At 44.9% G+C, this 18290-nt stretch overlaps 1 protein-coding gene across 1 annotated transcript in view; it reads left to right on the forward strand.

Annotated features, from left to right (window-relative positions):
* Nucleotides 1-18049, forward strand: part of plce1 (phospholipase C, epsilon 1) — an 83158-nt gene extending 65109 nt beyond the window's left edge. Inside the window, exons 20-35 of the mRNA XM_061232017.1 lie at nt 20-178; nt 334-463; nt 1062-1103; nt 2198-2319; nt 2440-2557; nt 3306-3437; nt 4311-4604; nt 6060-6223; nt 6866-7127; nt 7847-7965; nt 8593-8721; nt 9253-9447; nt 10140-10301; nt 12823-13041; nt 13518-13635; nt 14816-18049. Of these exons, the coding sequence (XP_061088001.1) occupies nt 20-178; nt 334-463; nt 1062-1103; nt 2198-2319; nt 2440-2557; nt 3306-3437; nt 4311-4604; nt 6060-6223; nt 6866-7127; nt 7847-7965; nt 8593-8721; nt 9253-9447; nt 10140-10301; nt 12823-13041; nt 13518-13635; nt 14816-14976 (2526 nt within the window). The 3' untranslated portion in view covers nt 14977-18049. The remainder of the gene's footprint in view (nt 1-19; nt 179-333; nt 464-1061; nt 1104-2197; nt 2320-2439; nt 2558-3305; nt 3438-4310; nt 4605-6059; nt 6224-6865; nt 7128-7846; nt 7966-8592; nt 8722-9252; nt 9448-10139; nt 10302-12822; nt 13042-13517; nt 13636-14815) is intronic.
* Nucleotides 18050-18290: the final 241 nt, after the last annotated feature.

Raw genomic sequence — 18290 nt, forward strand, 5'->3', positions numbered from 1 at the left:
TTTCCTTTCCCCTTTGAAGACGGTGTTTGGGGACAAGCTGGTGACGAAGTTCCTGTTCGAGAGCGATTTCTCCGATGACCCCCTGCTCCCCTCCCCTCTGCAGCTGAGGGGCAAGATCCTCTTAAAGAACAAGAAGCTGAAAGCGCACCAGGCCCCCGTGGACATTCTGAAGCAGAAGGTAAAGTGGCACAGAGCGGAGGATCAGTGGCGGTGTCTTATCGCGCTCCCATGTTGATCCAGTTCAGGCGAGCGTGGCTAACGTTCAGCTGGCTCTTAGGAACTGCCCGGGGCAGCCATTCCGGCTCCTGACATCACTGTTTCCCCCTGAAACAGGCCCACCAGCTGGCCCACATGCAGGCCCAGGCTAGCAACGGCACCACAGCCAGCAACTCCCCTGGCAACAATGAGGATGAGGAGGAGGAGGAAGATGAGTATGACTATGACTACGAGTCCCTTTCGGATGGTGGGTGAAATTAACTGTGCTCAAACACACCCCTTGTGCTCTGAGCGTTTAGTGTACATTTATTCCATTTATTACGCATCTTAACACAGATTACCGAAACAGCATTATCTTACTACTGACACTCCTCTGACTAACCTAATGCTATCACTTGCTTTTTAACAACAGGCAAAGCTCTGTATTTAAGGTCCTGATACCAAACTAGTAGGGGACACTGTTGCTAGAATCCATCACAGCAAGCACTTCAGGCTTCTGAAATAAATTTGTGTTGAGCTTTCATTTATTCAGCTGATAAAGTGTCGTGTCAACCGCATGATGGGTTTCTGTGAGCTTAGTGCAAAGTATGATTCTTCAGCAGTATTAGATTTTTCTGCAATTGATAAAAATGGCAGGAGGAACTGTGGTGTCCTGGCTGTAGAGTTTTAGATCATTTCCACTACATGGCTTTGCCCTCTGCAGTGAACTGAAATGGGTTATTAACTCTCCTTCCTGCTTTTTACTTGGAAGTAAACCCTCCTATGAAGTGGGTTCACTTTGCAGGTATCCTGGTATATCTGTGCCTCTTTCTGCTCCTTCTCCCTGTCTGAATGTTCCTCTTTAGCTGACGTCCTCACTGCCAATACTGCCTCTTGTGGACAGGAAGGTAACAGCACTCTGTGTCAGGCGGCTCCGTTGCATGTCCCTCCATATGTGCAGTGGCCTCATGTCGTGGGTGTTTGTTGCCTGCCATTAATCGGCATTGCATGAATCAGTTTGCTTTGTGAGGTTCATGAATAGACTGTGTTTATATATAAAGCCTATTTAATATGACTAATTAGTAATGCTGGCAATAATATTAATAGAGCAAAGAGTTAGCTTGCCATGGAAGTGTGTGTCTGACTGCTCTCAAAGGAAAAGAACCTGTGTTATATCAGACCTTTGAAGAGACAGCGGGATGGACTTGGCATTACCGAGGCAAAAGTGCAGTTTGGTAACGCAGTGTTTGCCGTACTCCTCCAATCTGTTTTAGATACACACTGGGCAGTGTAGTGTAAACACACCACCCCCATCAACGCTGTGTTTGAAAATGTCACGACCTTGCTAGTGGCGATGGCTCACCAGGAAAAAACAAAGACATCTGGTTTCTCAGGCCCTGTGCTCCTCTGCAGAAACCAAATGTTTCCAACTCTCTCCTGGGAAAAGCTTCCATCCTATGTAACCAGAGCTTTGTGAGATATAAAAACAAAGACAGTATAGACGCAACCCGGTCCACTCTCTGAACAGAAAGTTAGTCAGATTTATGAAGAAACGATGGAAAATGACTGTTAAGAATGCTGCAACAATACGGATGCATCGCATAGCCACACAGCATATACCTGTGCTTTTGGTTGTTTGCTTTTAGACCGTGATTTTGCTTATCCAGTTACCGGTCTGTCAAACGCTGTGGTGGTGTGCATACAAAGTGAGGCCTGTGTTTTCCAAGTTCATGCAATTCTAAAGTCACCGTTTTACTGTAGGGGACAAACTGCTCCATTTTTGTTTAACTAATGACTCCCATCCATCTTGTCTTCAACAAGATGCAGGCCACACAGTTTTACGTATGAGCAAATGAGCTTCACAGAACATTTTTGTGGTGTCCACCATTGTATAGCTTGTGTATTCATTTACAGTCATCCAGTGCTATTTGTTTACAATTTCCAAATTTGACACATTCATTCATAAGACATTTACCTGACCAAAATCTCTGTGCTCATGTAGATAATATCTTGGACGATCGGCCAGAAGGGAAGTCATCCAGTGACAAACTCCAGTACGAGTCCAATGATGAAATGCCCAAGAGGATGAAGAAAGCGGACAGTTCGATTCAGAGCAAAGGGAAGGTGTGTAAAGTATGACTCAACTGGATGATAACCAGGTCTCTGTGAGCAATTGTTATTTCAGGGAGGTTTTCTTCTCCAAAACATGCACATTAAAAGCCATTTTGTGTCTTTGCTTTACAGATTTTTGACATGGAGCTGGGGGAAGAGTTTTATCTTCCGCAGAACAAGAAGGAGAGCCGGCAGATAGCTCAGGAACTCTCTGATTTGATCATTTACTGCCAAGCTGTCAAGTTCCCAGGTCTGTACCTCGTCTTCCCTGTTTTGCTGCAGCTGTAATTCTGTTTCTCTGAGCCAGTTAAGGTCCATGTGCTTGTGTATTTCTTATGGGAATGCACTTTTCTTACTTAATTACTGTGGCTTGTGAAGGCAAGTAAGAAGCCCTCAGATTGTCAGGTGCCAGTTGAAATGTCTAGAATTCCTATGAAAAAAAGGAGAATATAAAAAAACATAAAAAGTGGTGTATTGCTATAATGGCCCTGACCTCATGTCTTTCACTGTGTGTGTGTGTGTGTGTGTGTGTGTGTGTGTGTGTGTGTGTGTGTGTGTGTGTGTGTGTGTGTGTGTGTGTGTGTGTGTGTGTGTGTGTGTGTGTGTGTGTGTGTGTGTGTGTGTGTGTGTGTGTGTGTGTGTCTGCGTCTGCGTGTGCGTGTGTGTGTGTGTGTGTCTTTGACTGCATGTGTGTGTGTGTGCGTGTCTATGCACCCACATCTGTGTGTGTGTGTGTGCGCGCGCATGCATGTGTATCTGTGTGTGTGTGCATGCATGTGCGTGTGTTGTGTGTGTGTGTGTGTGTGTGTGTGTGTGCGTGTGTGTGTGTGTGTGCGTGTGTGTGTGTGCGTGTGTGTGTGTGTGTGTGTGTGTGTGTGTGTGTGCGTGTGTATCTGTGTGTGTGCGTGTGTTTGTGTGTGTGTGTGTGTGTGTGTGTGTGTGTGTGTGTGTCTGTGTGTGTGTGTGTGCGTGTGCATGTCTGTGTGTGTGGGAAACAGGCCTTTCCACCCTGACTCCATCGGGCTCTGGCAGAGGGAAAGATCGTAAGAGCAGGAAGTCCATCTTTGGCACCAATCCTGGTAAAAGCAGCCCCGGGGAGGCTGTGACACTGGTCCGTGCCCCAGGGAAAGGTAGAGTCACAGCACGCCCCCTCGACGAGCTGGGAGGGGATCACACACAGAGCCCTAATGGGAACATGTCCCCAATCTCTCAGCCCAGGAAATCATTCTCAGCATTCACTTTCACTTTCAGAGCAAGGATAAACAGTCTCAATCACATTTTCTGTTTCTAGATGACCGTTTCAATATTTCTGATAAAGTCATTCAAAAATCATGTTGTTGCTGTGAAATGTCATATGTATATCTGAGTTAGCTTTGTTCTGGTATTTAGTTTTGTTTACTATACCAATTGTCGGCTTCTCGATTCAACATTCTCGATTATAACCGGATCTTCGCACCTTCTTGGCTATATCACACTTTCCTGAGACTAGCACTGATGCGCTCTACTTTTTACCTCTCTGTATATGCGTGTCTGCTCAGTGATTGTATCATAATGTAATGAAATGTGAAACTGTGAGAGCAATTGACTGCTGACTTGTTTTCAATTTATACCAAGCCTTCTCTGTCTGGCTGTAGATTTGTACTGTATTTGGTTGTATTTTCACTGATGAACTCCAGCGAAAGATCATTATCTTGGTAAATGAACGCTGTGTGACTAAGCTCCTCCCATAAGGGACGTCAGAGACAGACCAAATACGTAATTGTTTTGGATTCAAATGCTTTTCTGTGTTCAGTTGATCTTGCCTGGTGCACTTCAGCCAGCCAAGAGGATCAGAAGGGGGGGATTTGCCCTTTTTGACCATACTTCATAGGTTCCAATACACCAGACACGCTGAGTAAAGCGTCGAAACGTATTCGATTTCAAAACAATTACAGTGTTAATGTTTGACCCAGGTCTGGTCTGGTCGGGGGTGCGGACGTTGATGTATCTGGCGCCCCCCGCAGGTTCGTTGGAGGGCATGCGGCTGAGCTGGGAGGAGCAGACGTCGCCCCTCCTCAGCACCAGCGCCTCCCTGAGCGCCATCATCCGCACCCCGCGCTGCTACCACATCTCCTCGGTCAACGAGAACGCCGCCAAGCGTCTCTGCAGGCGCTACTCGCAGAAGCTGATCCAGCACACCACCGGCCAGCTGCTCCGCACCTACCCCGCCGCCACACGCATCGACTCCGCCAACCCCAACCCGCTCACCTTCTGGCTGCACGGCATCCAGCTGGTGGCGCTCAACTACCAGACTGACGGTGAGGGACGACCCCGCTCGCCCTGCACTCGCCCTGTTCGCAGCCTGTAGCCTAGCGGCTAAGGGGCTAGAGTGGGACCTGGATGGTCGGTGGTTCAAACCGCAGTGTAGCCATAATAAGATCGGTGCAGCTGTCTTTGTGCCCTTGAGCAAGGCCTGTAACCCCACGTTGCTCCAGGGGGTATTGGCCCCTGTTAAGTCTTATCAACTGTAAGTCGGTTTGGATAAAAGTGTCAAAGTAAATAACAGTTATTTGCTGTCACAAAAGTAAATAAGTGTAACGTAATGTTCTCCCTCGAGGTTGTACGGGCATGTCACATGACCAACAACAGTCAGGCACGCAACTTCTGTGGGCATTTAACATAAGGTGTAATGTGGTCCATGTGCAGGGTAACTGGTTGAGAAGGACATGAAGTCATAGTAGGCTTTTCTTAGGTTTACTTATTGACTTAAAAATTGGCTGAACAGATACTGGGAACTTAACATGGCTGTAATGTGTTTGAAAAATATAATGTTCTTGGTTTTTTTCACGGTTTTCAAAAGCTTGAAAGGATAAACATGAAAAGCCAACCTTTGTTCCCATGCGTCAGGGCCAATGCAACATTCCCAAGCAAAATGAAAGATAATGCAAAGCATAACTGGACCAACGGTGGATTTGGACTAGCATAGCCACAGCTGATTTTGTTCAGGCCTGGTGTACATTACTCAGGGCTCTGTGTGTATCAGATGCATTCGGAGCTTTGTGTAATATTGTGGATTACTCATCCTGGGTTAGCCACACTTTGCTTTCAGTATCACTTTCTTGGCATTGTATTGCTCCATTATCATCGGATTAGTTGATGTCATGCAGAAATTTATTCTGTGCTCAAAGGATCGGTGCCGTACCTTATCTCTGATTTACTTTAGCAACAAAAGAGTTTCACTCTCTCTCAACGTTTTCTTCTGTTAATGTGGCAATGTACTGTATATTTGTGTGCTCCCCCTGTGAACAAGGCATTTGAATTACCAAAGGGCAAATTCCACACAGACATTAGGAAGTGTTTTTTTTCACACAGAGAATAGTCATTGTGTGGAATAGATTGCCGGGAAATGTTGTAGAGGCAGAAACACTGGGGGTTTTCAAAACCAAGCTCAATAAGGTGCTAGATACTATCTAGTTTGTAGGTAAGTGGTGAGCACTACATACGCTTTAGTGTACCTAGCATTTTTTGTCTGAATTGCCTGTTCTCATTATGTTATAAGTGTCATGTAGAATGGTGGGATGGTATAGTAGAGAGATGCTGTGTATGTGTGTGCGTGTCTGTACGTGTGTGTCTGTCTGTGTGCGTGTGTGTCTGTGTATGTGTATATGCGTGTGTGCATGCTTGTGTGTCTGCGTGTGTCTCTGCGTGTGCCTGTGTGTGTGTGTATGCACTGAGGGAAATGGCCTTGACACACCGCGCTCTCTGTGCCCCAGACTTGCCCATGCAGCTGAACACGGCCGTGTTCGAGGCCAACGGGGGCTGCGGCTACGTGCTGAAACCGCCCGTGCTGTGGGAGAGGAGCTGCCCCCTCTACCAGAACTTCTGCCCCCTGGAGCGCGACGTGGAGAGCATGAGCCCCGCGCTCTTCTCCCTCACGGTGAGCGGGGCTGCCCGTCGGGGGGAGAGCATGTTTGTGGAGCCGTAAACGGGAGGGCTCTCCTCACCTGGCACTCTATTACTGAGGCCTTAATGCCTCCATCTTACTTGTCTTTGATTGTTTCAAAGGGACAGATCAAAGGGGCCTGTCCGTTAAAGAAGGGGGGGATGATGGATGCCCAGGAGCTGTAAAAGCCTGTGTGTAAACACAGGGCTGTTTTAACTGTCATAAAATGGTGGCCTGCAGAGCGGAAGGTTTACTCGGTGACCGACGAGCCGTAATGTATCGGTGTCCATTTCCGTTGCTGACTGTTTTTTTTGTGCAAATATATATTTATTTTGCTCTTGGAGAGATTTCCCATCTGTGAATACAACGTCATAACAAACTAGTGATCAAAACATTGATAGGGCAGCCCAGTGTGTATGACCTAGGCATAGCACTCCAGTGAGCATGACTGGACGTAATGTGCCAGGGAATCGAGCAAGAGCATTAAGAGCGTGTGAATATGACTTGCACATACGGGGTCAGTAAATATGACCTGCACACGACCGGCTACCAAGTATAACATGCACACAGCAGCCTGGTGAATTTAACAGGGACGTACCAGGCCGGTGAATATGACGTTGGCGGTCCGTGTTGCAGATCGTTTCGGGCCAGAACGTGTGTCCCGGCAGCACTGCGGGCAGCCCGTGCGTGGAGGTGGATGTTCTGGGCATGCCGGTGGACAGCTGCCACTTCCGCAGCAAGCCCATCCACCGCAACACGCTCAACCCCATGTGGAGCGAGCACTTCCAGTTCCAGGTGTACTTCCAGGACATGGCCTTCCTGCGCCTGGCCGTGGTGGAGAACAACAGCTCGCAGGTCACCGCCCAGAGGATCCTCCCTCTCCGAGCCCTCAAAGCAGGTGGGTGTCATGCACCCCGCCTGCCGGAACATTCCAGCTACACTGCAACGAATTCCGTCTCAACTTAATTCGGTCTTAAGTTTTTTAGTCTTAAAACCTGATTTTTCTCCCAGCTAGAAAATATTGGCTTCAAGTTACATTTAAGTAAGTTTACTTTTCTTTGCCAATTAACAAATCTTGAAATGATTCAAACTGTCTTGCAATATTTTTCCTATTCGGTAAAAATGTATTAGAAATAAGACTAAGTCTAAATATAAGACTAAAATACTTCAACCTTTTTGTCAAATCAAATTATTTAGACCCTGTATTGAGCTATAAATGACCAATGTTCTAACATTTACCATTTCAATTCAACTTAATTTATCATTATTTTTATTTTCGAACTAATTTTGTGGGTATATAAAGACTATTTCTGAGTTACTGGATGCAAGCATCACACATGCTGACACTTTGCTCAAAGTAGTAGTACTATTTGCATGGACATAATTGCCCATCTACATTATATAGCCTACTAAAACAATGTTGCCTTGCCGTGGAAAGTGTTATGTTAGTGGCACACTAATGGCTCAAAAAGCACTTGCATTATAGGTGTTATTTCTGTCCGTGTCTATCTCTGGCTGGTCTCAGCAGCTGGGAGCTCATAGCACTGTCATCCATTGCTTGTTATTGCTTGACGTTTGGAGCGGCAGGTGGAATGTGTGATGTGGCTGTCGTTTCAGGCTACAGACACTTAGGGCTGAGAAACCAGCATAATGAGGCCCTGGAGGTTTCCAGCCTGTTCATATACAGCCGGAGGATAGAGGAAAGTCCTTCCGGAAACTCGATACCTGCGTCTGTGGTGAGCGCTCGGCAACCGCTCCAGCAACCACAACCGGCATGCGCCCTGCCCTGAGGGAATTACAGGTTTAGTGCAGACAAAGGGCAGGGAGCCATCTTGGATTGTTTATTTATTGACGGATTGTGGCAACTGAAAATAGCTTTTTCTAGATTTACATCTTGAGTTTTCTTTAAAAAGCTGAGCTGAGCTACAAAAAGCTTTGCGCACATAAATGCTCTTATTTTCGACTTAAAGTTGCAATATCCTGTTTATACTTAGATAACTACTCTATATTGTGTCTGTTTTTGTTTTTTACACTATTAGTGATTGGAAATTAATTAACATTAATTTCGATTTATGCTATACTGTTGTCATTTTAGTAACAGTGACAGTCAAGTTTGTTTTTGAATCCACATATCTAACTTGATTAGGCACAAATCCCTAGACTTGCCTGAGGCAGATTTACAACTACTGTTCGTGGTCGGACAAAAATGAAACGATGTATTTTATTTGGCCACAAGGCTGCATAATGCCAGGAAGTTGTGGCTGCAGTAAAACCCTTCTGGAATTTTCTGTACTGTGAAAGGGCCTTTTTGTCCGTGAGCGATGGAGGCGCACAGAGTAATGCGCTCTCTGTTGTGTTTTCAGCTGTTCAGCACGGAGGACCGGCAGGCTGCGGCTCAGTACAAGGTGACAGTGCACGGAGTCCCAGGCCCTGAGCCCTTCACTGTGGTGTGTGTGAGTGAGAAGACCACTGCCAGGCAGCTGCTGACCACTGTGAGTCCCTGCTACTACTGCCCGCAACAAAGCAGTGTCAATCACAATCAGGCCTACCTACACCATGGCACAACATCACAGCACAATATCATAACACAAATCAGAGCTACCCACACCATAGCACAATAGCATAACACAAATCAGACCTGCCTACACCAGATCACTTGGCTTAGGACTGCTCATTTCAGGACCTGTTTGTGACAAAATTGTAGTTTTAGACCAGCTTTCGTGCACCTCATGCTACATGCCACATGGTTTAGACCTGCTTCGAATGATTTAAACAGGCTACAGGCTCAAATACAGATCGACATTTACTTCTTAAAGTACATAGTCTTTAGAAAACTAGTGGCAGCACAGCTGCCCATCAGTGAACCCTTTTGTTTTTCACTTGCTAAACATTTTCAAGTCTGATGGGGGTTTGATTTATGTATTTTCTATATTTTATGGTTGATAGCATTAATATTGAATTTGTATTCTTTTGGCAATGCTGCATGACAGATATGCTGACTCAGACTCTGTCTCCACCCCCAGTTGCTCCCCTCCTCCCCAGTGTCAGACTACTTCCTCTCGGAGGAGAAGCTGACCCTGTCAAAAGACAAGAGCGACACCAAGAAGCTGCCCCAACAGCGCCCCCTAGCGCCAGAGGAGGAGATCCTCACAGTGGTCAGCAGCTGGATCCCGGACGAGGGCTACGTGGGAAGGATTTGTCTGAAAACCAAAGAGGAGGTACATTCTGAGTGGCATTACCAAAGTCCATATTTCAGCATGAAAAATGAAAAAAAATATCTCTTGCACTATACTGTATAATGAAGCTTTGCATGACATTTCATGGCATGTGAATTGTTAAAAGAAGAAAATGTCCGTAACTTCATACAAGGGACCTGTAATTATAATAATAATAGCAAACTGTAATAATGTAAAAATAAATGGGTAAAATATAATTTAATAGAAATAATGTAGATAATATTTGATATACAAAATGTTTTCCTTTTTGGTTGATTGCATGCATAGAGCGCACCCTGCTGGTTGATTTTTGCACATTGGAAAACTAAAATTGTGGAAACGTCAGTGGTTTCCTTTGGGCGACCAATATTTAGAAATGAAGAATTGTATGTCATTGATTAATATATTTCCTATGCTAAAATGAGAGGTATATTATGATGGGTCCATATGCCCTGTAACATACAAATTACATTCTTCAAGTTGTACTTATATTGGTGTACTCAATTTTGTCAGTCATGGTCAATACTGATAAATTAGTAATGTTGAGTTGTATTACTGTGAACAGTTCTGGACATTGAGTAGTGCCTGGGTGATGTTGCTAGGCAGCATTTATGTACCTGCAGGGGGCAGTAGCGCTCTGGCAGGATTTGCTGATATAAGCGGATTGAGATGCTCAGTGTGTGTGCTGCTTTCAGAACCTGAATGAAAAGAACTCTGTGTGCGAGGGGGTGGAGGAGGTGACCACCAGCACGGAGGATGACAGCTTCTTCGTCCAGGTGCACGACGTCTCTCCCGAGCAGCCTCACACGGTCATCAAAGCCCCGCGCTACAGCACCGCTCAGGATATCATCCAGCAGGTGAGGAGGGCCGCAAAAATCACTTTATCCTGGTCCTCGCTATCGTGTCTTACACTGCCGTTCCATATACGATGTTAACTTCCCTATACTGACATGTCCTAAGACACTGATGTCTTACTCGGTTGTACAGTCATACTACTACAAAGATAAAAGTACTGACATAGGCTTAAAATGTGACCCAACGCAAGCTTCTCACACTCAAATATTTCACTGGAGAGCAGAGAAGCATTGCAGACTCACTATCCAGTCATGATTGAGTTAATACCAGAATCATGTCCCTGAAAATCTTATTTATCATTCACCTATATTTCAAAAGGTCTAAGGTATTGACCAGATTGTACGACTTGCATCAGTTCTCCCTTCACACTCCAGGGTGAAAAGAACCACACGCTGTGGTTGTAATGTTTATCTTCAACAACATGACAGAATAAGGGCGTTTGTGCTCGTGGCTAGAAAGCAGAGGGCAGTGTGGGCTGTTTGTCCTTCAAACAGAGCCTGAAGCAAACTTTCCACTAACTTCACAATGTTCACTTGCGTCACTGTCTAGTGCACCCCGGCAGCTAGGGAACTGGGAAAATAAATTAACTCAGAAATAATGTTACATTTACATGTACAATCAAACCACCTACTGTAAAATGCAATATTTATTAGAATAATAGGCTATATTTTATATATATTATTAAATAATGGGATAGGTTTGTAACACCAACCACACTACACAATAAAGGTTAAAAGTTTCTGATCGTGCTAGAACTTTGTCATAGCCTATAACAAAGACATACACTCTGCCACACTGCATGAGCCAAGATGTCTGACAATCCTTTACGATCTAAGACAAGGTGCACTTTGTCTGGGACAGCAAAATCGTGGCTTACGATAGCTAATGTACAGTCAATGCAGGGCTTACTGAAATGCTGGAGTCCCCTACAGTGTGATATGATGTAGTATTGTTTTTTTTTTGGTTTTTTTAGGCTTATTGCTCAAAAAGAAGAAAGCAATTTGACTTGACTAATGCTAGTAAATGGATAACTAATATCATTCTATTGTTTAGGCCGGTAGTGTTTGTCAGTGGAGTCCATTGTAACTTTTCCCTGGCTCCAAAGATTTACATGCGTCTGCCCATAGTTTCAGCGTCTTGTGATTGAGTTGTCCTTGATGCTGTTTGTCATTCTTACCCGACTTACTATATGCAGCTGACTGCATGCCAGATCAAGAATGTAGGCTAAATAAAGGAAAAACATTGGGAAATATTTGTATTGTTGTTAGATTTTTATGATGGAGGGCTGCACAGTACAGCTACCTAATCAATCTCTTCAATATAAGCAGAACTAGATTCTATTTTATATCTAAATAATATTCATGTAGGGCGGCACGGATGGTGCAGTGGGTAGCACTGCCGCTTCACAGCAAGGAGGTCCTGGGTTTGAATCTGTGTGGAGTTTGCATGTTCTCCCCATGTTTGTGTGGGTTTCCTCCGGGTACACCGGTTTCCTCCCACAGTCCAAAGACATGCAGGTTAGGCTGATTGGAGAGTCTAAATTGCCCATGGGTATGAGTGTGTGTGTGTGTGAGCCTAAATAAAGAATGGTGTGCGTGCCCTGCGATGGACTGGGGACCTGTCCAGGGTGTATTCCTGCCTTTCGTCTAATGTATGCTGGGATAGGCTCCAGCCCCCTGCGACCCTGTTCAGGATAAAGCGGGTTAGATAATGGATGGATAATGTTAATGTTAACATTTTAATATTTTCTTACACAGCATGCATGCAAACACCTTGAATCAACTCCACCAGCATTTGAAACGGTATGGTCTTGTGCCTTTTGTCCCGCTTGACAAACGCAAGCAGAAAAACAAGCTTTCTCTGCAAATGCAAGATATACAGCAGGTCCATTAGTCCTCTATGATTTAGATGCAAATTACTTTGCGGGCAGACAAAATAGCAGGCAGCCATTTCCCCCCAAGCCTTCTTATGCAAGTTCTAGTGGGAGAGGTACCTGACCAGAAGTAAGTACTTGTTCATGGGGTTATGAAGATTTAGGGGCATTCAACCCATTCAATATATAATAATATTCAAAATAAATAACAAGCGCACTGGGTTAGGTAGGAAAATCTAGGTTGAGAAAGTAAAATTCTTGCCCAGTATTTTGTTTCAATCACCTGGATTTGCCGATTAGCACAATTTTTCAGCCAGGAGCTAGAGCTAATTAGTGAAATCAGCTGGCTGGAGTTAATGGATGGAAGAAACACTTGGCATGACTTTTACTTTATGAAACGCATATCCGGAGTATGTGTTTGGTCACAAATAACGCTGAACAGATTGCGCAAAAGACCTAATCATCATAAGCCATGAAGCCCTCCTTTTCAATAAGAAATAGCTCTACTTTTGGCTTGCTTCCGCCATTTTCTCTTTGCCAATTGGCAGCATTTCCGGTTTTAAAATGACAACTAGATAACCGCCATGGGTGCTTTGCACACCACCAGCAGGGCCCAGTGTTAGGAGTGACGTTAGCCGTGTCTCTTGCAGACTCTGAGCAAGGCCAAGTACTCCTGCAGCATCCTGAGCAACCCAAACCCCGGTGACTACGTCCTCATGGAGGAGCTGGCCAAGGAGCCCACCAACAGGAAGGCCTCCACGGGCAAACCGCTCCAGCGCGTCCTGTTCGACCACGAGTGCGTGTTCCAGGCCCAGAGCAAGTGGAAAGGAGCGGGGAAGTTCATCCTCAAGCTCAAAGAGCAAGTCCAGGTGAGGGATCGGCCAACGCCACGTCCTCTTAGGGAGCGTAGATATCCATCATGGAGGATATCCCATTTGGCATCTGTCAATTCCTGGCCGCTATTTTATATTTGGATAACATTGTGTGTATAGATGTTATTTCTTGGTTTTTGGTGGTGAGGATTTGCATAATGTAACATAATGAACAGGCCATTCGACCCAGCAACGCTCGCCTTTTCCTACTACTATCATGTACCTACTGCTTAGTTTGCCTAAAAGCTAAATAGTATCTAGCACCATATCAAGCCTGGTCTTGAAAACCCCCAGTATTCAATACATGTCCTGGCAAGCTATTCCACACAGCGAATGTGTAGTGAATTAAAGAGAGTGACACCAGAAGGCAGATAGGGCACGTCTTAGTGTTTTGAGTCTGAAGCTGTACTCCAGCGATTGCTGTTTGTAAGAGCGGAGCAGTGAGATGTGCTTGTGTTGGGCGCGGCTCGCAGACGGCGCGCGAGGACAAGCGGAAGGGCATCTCCTTCGCCAGCGAGCTGAAGAAGCTGACGGGCCGCAGCCGCAGTGTGTCGGGCGGGGCTCAGCAGCCCTCCGCCGAGAGCGCGCACAGTAAGGACGAGCGCGCCGCATGCAGCTTGCACTTGAGTGAAGCGTCTGAGTAAGAGGGGCTCTGGAGTGTGTGCATGCAGTCCCCCCCCCCCGAAGGTACGGCTCACGCGTCTCTCGTTCTGCACTGGGGGGGAGAGGGAGAGGGGGAGGGATGGGGGGGAGAGAGGGAGGGATGGGGGGGAGAGAGGGAGGGATGGGGGGAAGAGTGGGAGGGATGGGGGGGAGAGTGGGAGGGATGGGGGGGAGAGGGAGAGAGAGAGGGAGGGAGGGGAGAGGGAGAGGGAGAGAGGGAGGGAGGGGAGAGGGAGAGAGGGGGAGAGGGAGGGAGGGAGGGATGGGGAGAGGGGGAGAGGGAGGGAGGGAATGGGGAGGGGGAGGGAGGGAATGGGGTGGGGGAGGGGGAGAGGGAGGGAGGGAATGGGGAGGGGGAAAGGGAGAGTGGGAGGGATGGGGGAGGAAGAGAGAGGGATGGGTGGGGAGAGGGAAAGGGAGGGGGTTGCCGTTGCATTGCATTAATACTGGTTACCATTTTAATACTGTTTGAGAGCTATCAGAAGCAACAGTGTCACCACGTCTGCTGAAATTGCTGAATTGAAATGTAATTGTTTGGCCATGATGTAACAATTAACATCTGGCACAGAACTAACTGAGCTCATGGGATATTTATTATACTGGACCACAGACGCTCATCAGACTAATGGGTTTGGAGTATTGAAGTGCAATTAATAGCTGGATGAAAGGGGTATTCTGAGCACTTCATTTTCCAAACAGCTTCATGTTTATTGCTTCTGACTCACTTTAGCCTTGTAATGTGCTGCACTGTATTCTCCAGCTGAATATAAATTGTGTTGTGGTTTGATGAATTGATTCAGATCTCTCAGTTGAGTAGGGAACATGTTACAATTGCATTTTTAATGCACTTTTAAATGTTATAGCCGTTTGTGGTCTGTGTTGTACTACATGCATCTGTGTGTGTGTGTGTGCTGTATTGTACTATATGCACATGTGTCTGTGTATCTGTGTGTGTGTGTGTGTGTGTGTGTGTGTGTGTGTGTGTGTGTGTGTGTGTGTGTGTGTGTGTGTGTGTGTGAGTGCACATTTGCAGATGGATGCAGGTGTATTCATTCGTGTGTAGTGACACAGCCTGTGTTCATGCTGTAGTGTCACTGCCCATCTGTAGGACGGTTTCCTAATGGACTCAGAGCCTGGATGACAGAAGGCAAGATGGAGGCAGAGAGACTCCTGGGTGGAGACCCCACCCGACACAGACCCCGGCCCCCAGGCACTGCCTCGTCCTTCTGGTCCTTCCCCCTGCTGCGAAACTGGAAACTGCCCAAATGAGCCTCGCTTCCAGACACACGCTGAACATCACCCGAGAAACAGGCTTATGGAGGCTCGTCCCCCTTCCCCCGCCCCCCCACCCTTGGCCTGAGTCTCCCAGCAGTGGGACAGGACGTCCCCGCCTGGGTCCTGCTCCAGTGAACGAGGCAGTGGAGCTCACCTAGCCTGCGATGATTGCGTCCCTCCCAGGCGAGGTGCATTGTCGGGACAGCCTGGCCGTTTCGTGTGCTCAGCCCGGCTGAGTGTTTGCTTTAGTCGGTCAGGCTCGTTCAGAGGAGGAGTTTCTGTCGTTTTTCAGGAGGAAGCGCTCTGTCCATCTCCGCTCCCTCCCGTCGGTAACGAGGACGTTGAGAAGGCGGTCGACAAGCTGGCTTGTTGAATCCCCTTCGTTTGTGTCCCGTTTTTAAAGAGTACTGTACATGATAAATGTTTGTGTTTTTCTTTGTTAAATTCTTAACATTTGCACTTTGGCATTTGGGTACTGAAAGGACAGTTCTGTTGCTCTAATAATTGCTTGGGTTTCGTTCTTTAAGCTACCAGTGTTACAGCTTTTGCTCTAAATGTTAATATTGATTTCCACAGAATTGATTTTTGCTTGGTTTGATGGTGTGCTTCGTGAAGCATTTACGAGTGGGGCAGAGATTGATGACGGTACCAATTCCCAGGTGTCAATATTCACATTAATCTCTCTCTCAGTTAATGCAGCTCATAAATCATTCACTGTGAAAATATAAGTTCTGTCTCCTCATCAGAATAATGGTCATTATCCCCCCCCCTCTGTAATATGGGATAACGGCACAGTTATTCTACCTGTACCAGCACAGGAAGTGTTATAGCTGACTATTCATGTAGTCCTCTTTGTCACTCACCCACACCTCAGAGACTAATCTACACACTGCAGGCCACATAGTACACCACAGGAGAGCTAGATGATTGGAGGAGATGCTTATCTCTACCTGATAACAACTTGGAGGCCCAAAGATGCAAGCTGGCATTTGTAGAGCGGCAACTGGAGGAGCCCTGCCCAATTCAGACTACTGCAGAGGAAGACGTCTGTAGTGTCCAGTTGAGTGCAGACTCATGGTAATAGCTGGATGATGATGCAGCTCACACGCGTTCTCCAGGCCAGTTGTGTCTAAGCTATAGGGTTAGGTATAACTCTGAGCCACACAGCTCAGATAGTATATAGTATACATATAGCATAGCTCTGCGTGATTATGAGCCATTATGGGCATAGCTGTTCATTTTTTTTACTTTATATTTATTTTTGTATTAAACAATAATAATTATATCAAAGACGAGGACAGCTGATGAAAGCCTGTTGGGGCTCATCTTTCTTATTGAGACATAGTGGCATCCCCATGTTTTAATTGATATTATTACTGCCTTTAATAACCACTGAGGAGTGATAACAGTATGAGCGTGGCACGCAGTAATGCATTTCAGTTATTTTGTAGTTATTGGCTGAATATTTCAAAGATTAATGAGATAAGTGAATTCAAGACTTAGACTTCCTTTAGGATATTTATTTTAGCAGCCTGTTCATGATCTCTTAAGTGCATTTTATTTAGGAAAACTGCATTTTTTTATAAATGTATTATTTTATAGTCGGTTTGTTTTTTCTTGTTCTGTTGACAGGAAATTGACCCATAAATAGGCTTCTGCTCTTTTTCTTTGTTGTTACTATTGTGAAGTGCAATTTTAATTGCTTTCATTTATGTCATTTAATAATCTTTCCATACTCAGAACTCTGGTCTTCTCCTGTTCATGACAGTTGGAGTTCTAGTCACGGAGGACGACAGGTTTTATGTGTGTATTTTTTCACTTGTTAAAATTCCGTTTTTTGGTTGGAGCTGTTATTTAGATGAAGTGGTGGTGGTGTGTGTTGGTTGCTAATGTATCTCCCAGGCCTGAAGAACTCTTTAGGGCCAGCACTTAACCATAGAGTTACACACATGACACTCCTGGTCAGTGTTTTTGTATACATTCATTTGTTCATGCCTTGCCTCGTGTTTAAGTGCGTGATTATCTGCAATGCAGGTTGTTTTTATTTCCCCTTTATTGCAAATTAGGCGTCAGTTTTATTGCCATGCACTTGTGCCTAATTCTGGTACGATTCACTTGATTAAATGTTTTTGTGGCATTATATGATTTATTAAGTTCAGTTACATTCTAACAAACTTGAGGAAATTGTGGGTTATAATTACACTAGTAGTACACACTACAACAGTTCTTATATCCATTGTTTGGTAGTTTGCTCCTCCGGTTAGTTCTAAAAATGTCCCAAGTCTGATTTTTTAAATGTGCATGTTCACACATTATTTGTGCCCAAATCGTACCATTTTGATCCTTTAAGCTGTTGTGTTTTAGTTTGTTAGTGGTTTACCTGTTTTCATTGTAATAAAAAATGTAAACCTCAGCTGTAATTTTACAGTTACTGTTCGGTTCTCTCCCAAGTAGAAGGTTTTCTTCATATATTTTGATGCCATTTTAATTTATTCAGTGTTGTAGCCCTGGCTGGCTATGTACCCAAGAGTGAGATGTGTATATAACTTTTTAAAATGTATAACTGTAGAAAAACTATTTAAAATTAATGAATGTATTTAATTTATTTTTGGGGTGAATCTCTTCAGCCCCCTGCTTATCAGTCTTTAACAGTGCACATGTACAAAATTCATGAGCATCCTCATGAACTCCTGTGTCGCAGTAGATTGTCATTTTATTGGTAATATTATAGCGAAACCTTTTTTTTGTTTTTTTTTATTCATAATTCTTGTTTTAGTGCCAATATATAGCCTTTTTTTAACGTTTAGATTTAGAATTGCATTTCACCATTAGGTTTTTTGTAAGAGGTGCATTGGTTTTATTTTGCATACATGCAGCACATGTACGAGGAAAGAAGAAAGTCCACCTGGTAACTTAACTCTTTGAGCCTTTACCACTTATTTCTTTATATGGACCATTAACATGTCGAATTTATGTGCTCATGTGACAGTCATCTGACTACTTTCTCTGTTGACTTGAAATATATGAATGTATTGTACCCCATTACAGAAATAAATAGATATCAGTACTTTGTCTCAGAATGTTCATTGTCAGAATGTACATTGTATGATGCACAATGTTCATACAATGTCATCCATGCATAAAGAATGTCTGGACTTTTAGTTTGAGTTGTATTTCTACAAATCATTTTGGTTTCGGGTGTTCAAGCTCTTATTACATGTCAGATTACATGAAACCAGTTCTTTTTGTAAATAACAACGGGAGTGAATATAAGCAAAAGTGGGACTTTGTATTTACAATAGCAGTCA

This window comes from Conger conger, chromosome 2 (assembly GCF_963514075.1).
Source record: "Conger conger chromosome 2, fConCon1.1, whole genome shotgun sequence".
Lineage (NCBI taxonomy): Eukaryota > Metazoa > Chordata > Actinopteri > Anguilliformes > Congridae > Conger > Conger conger.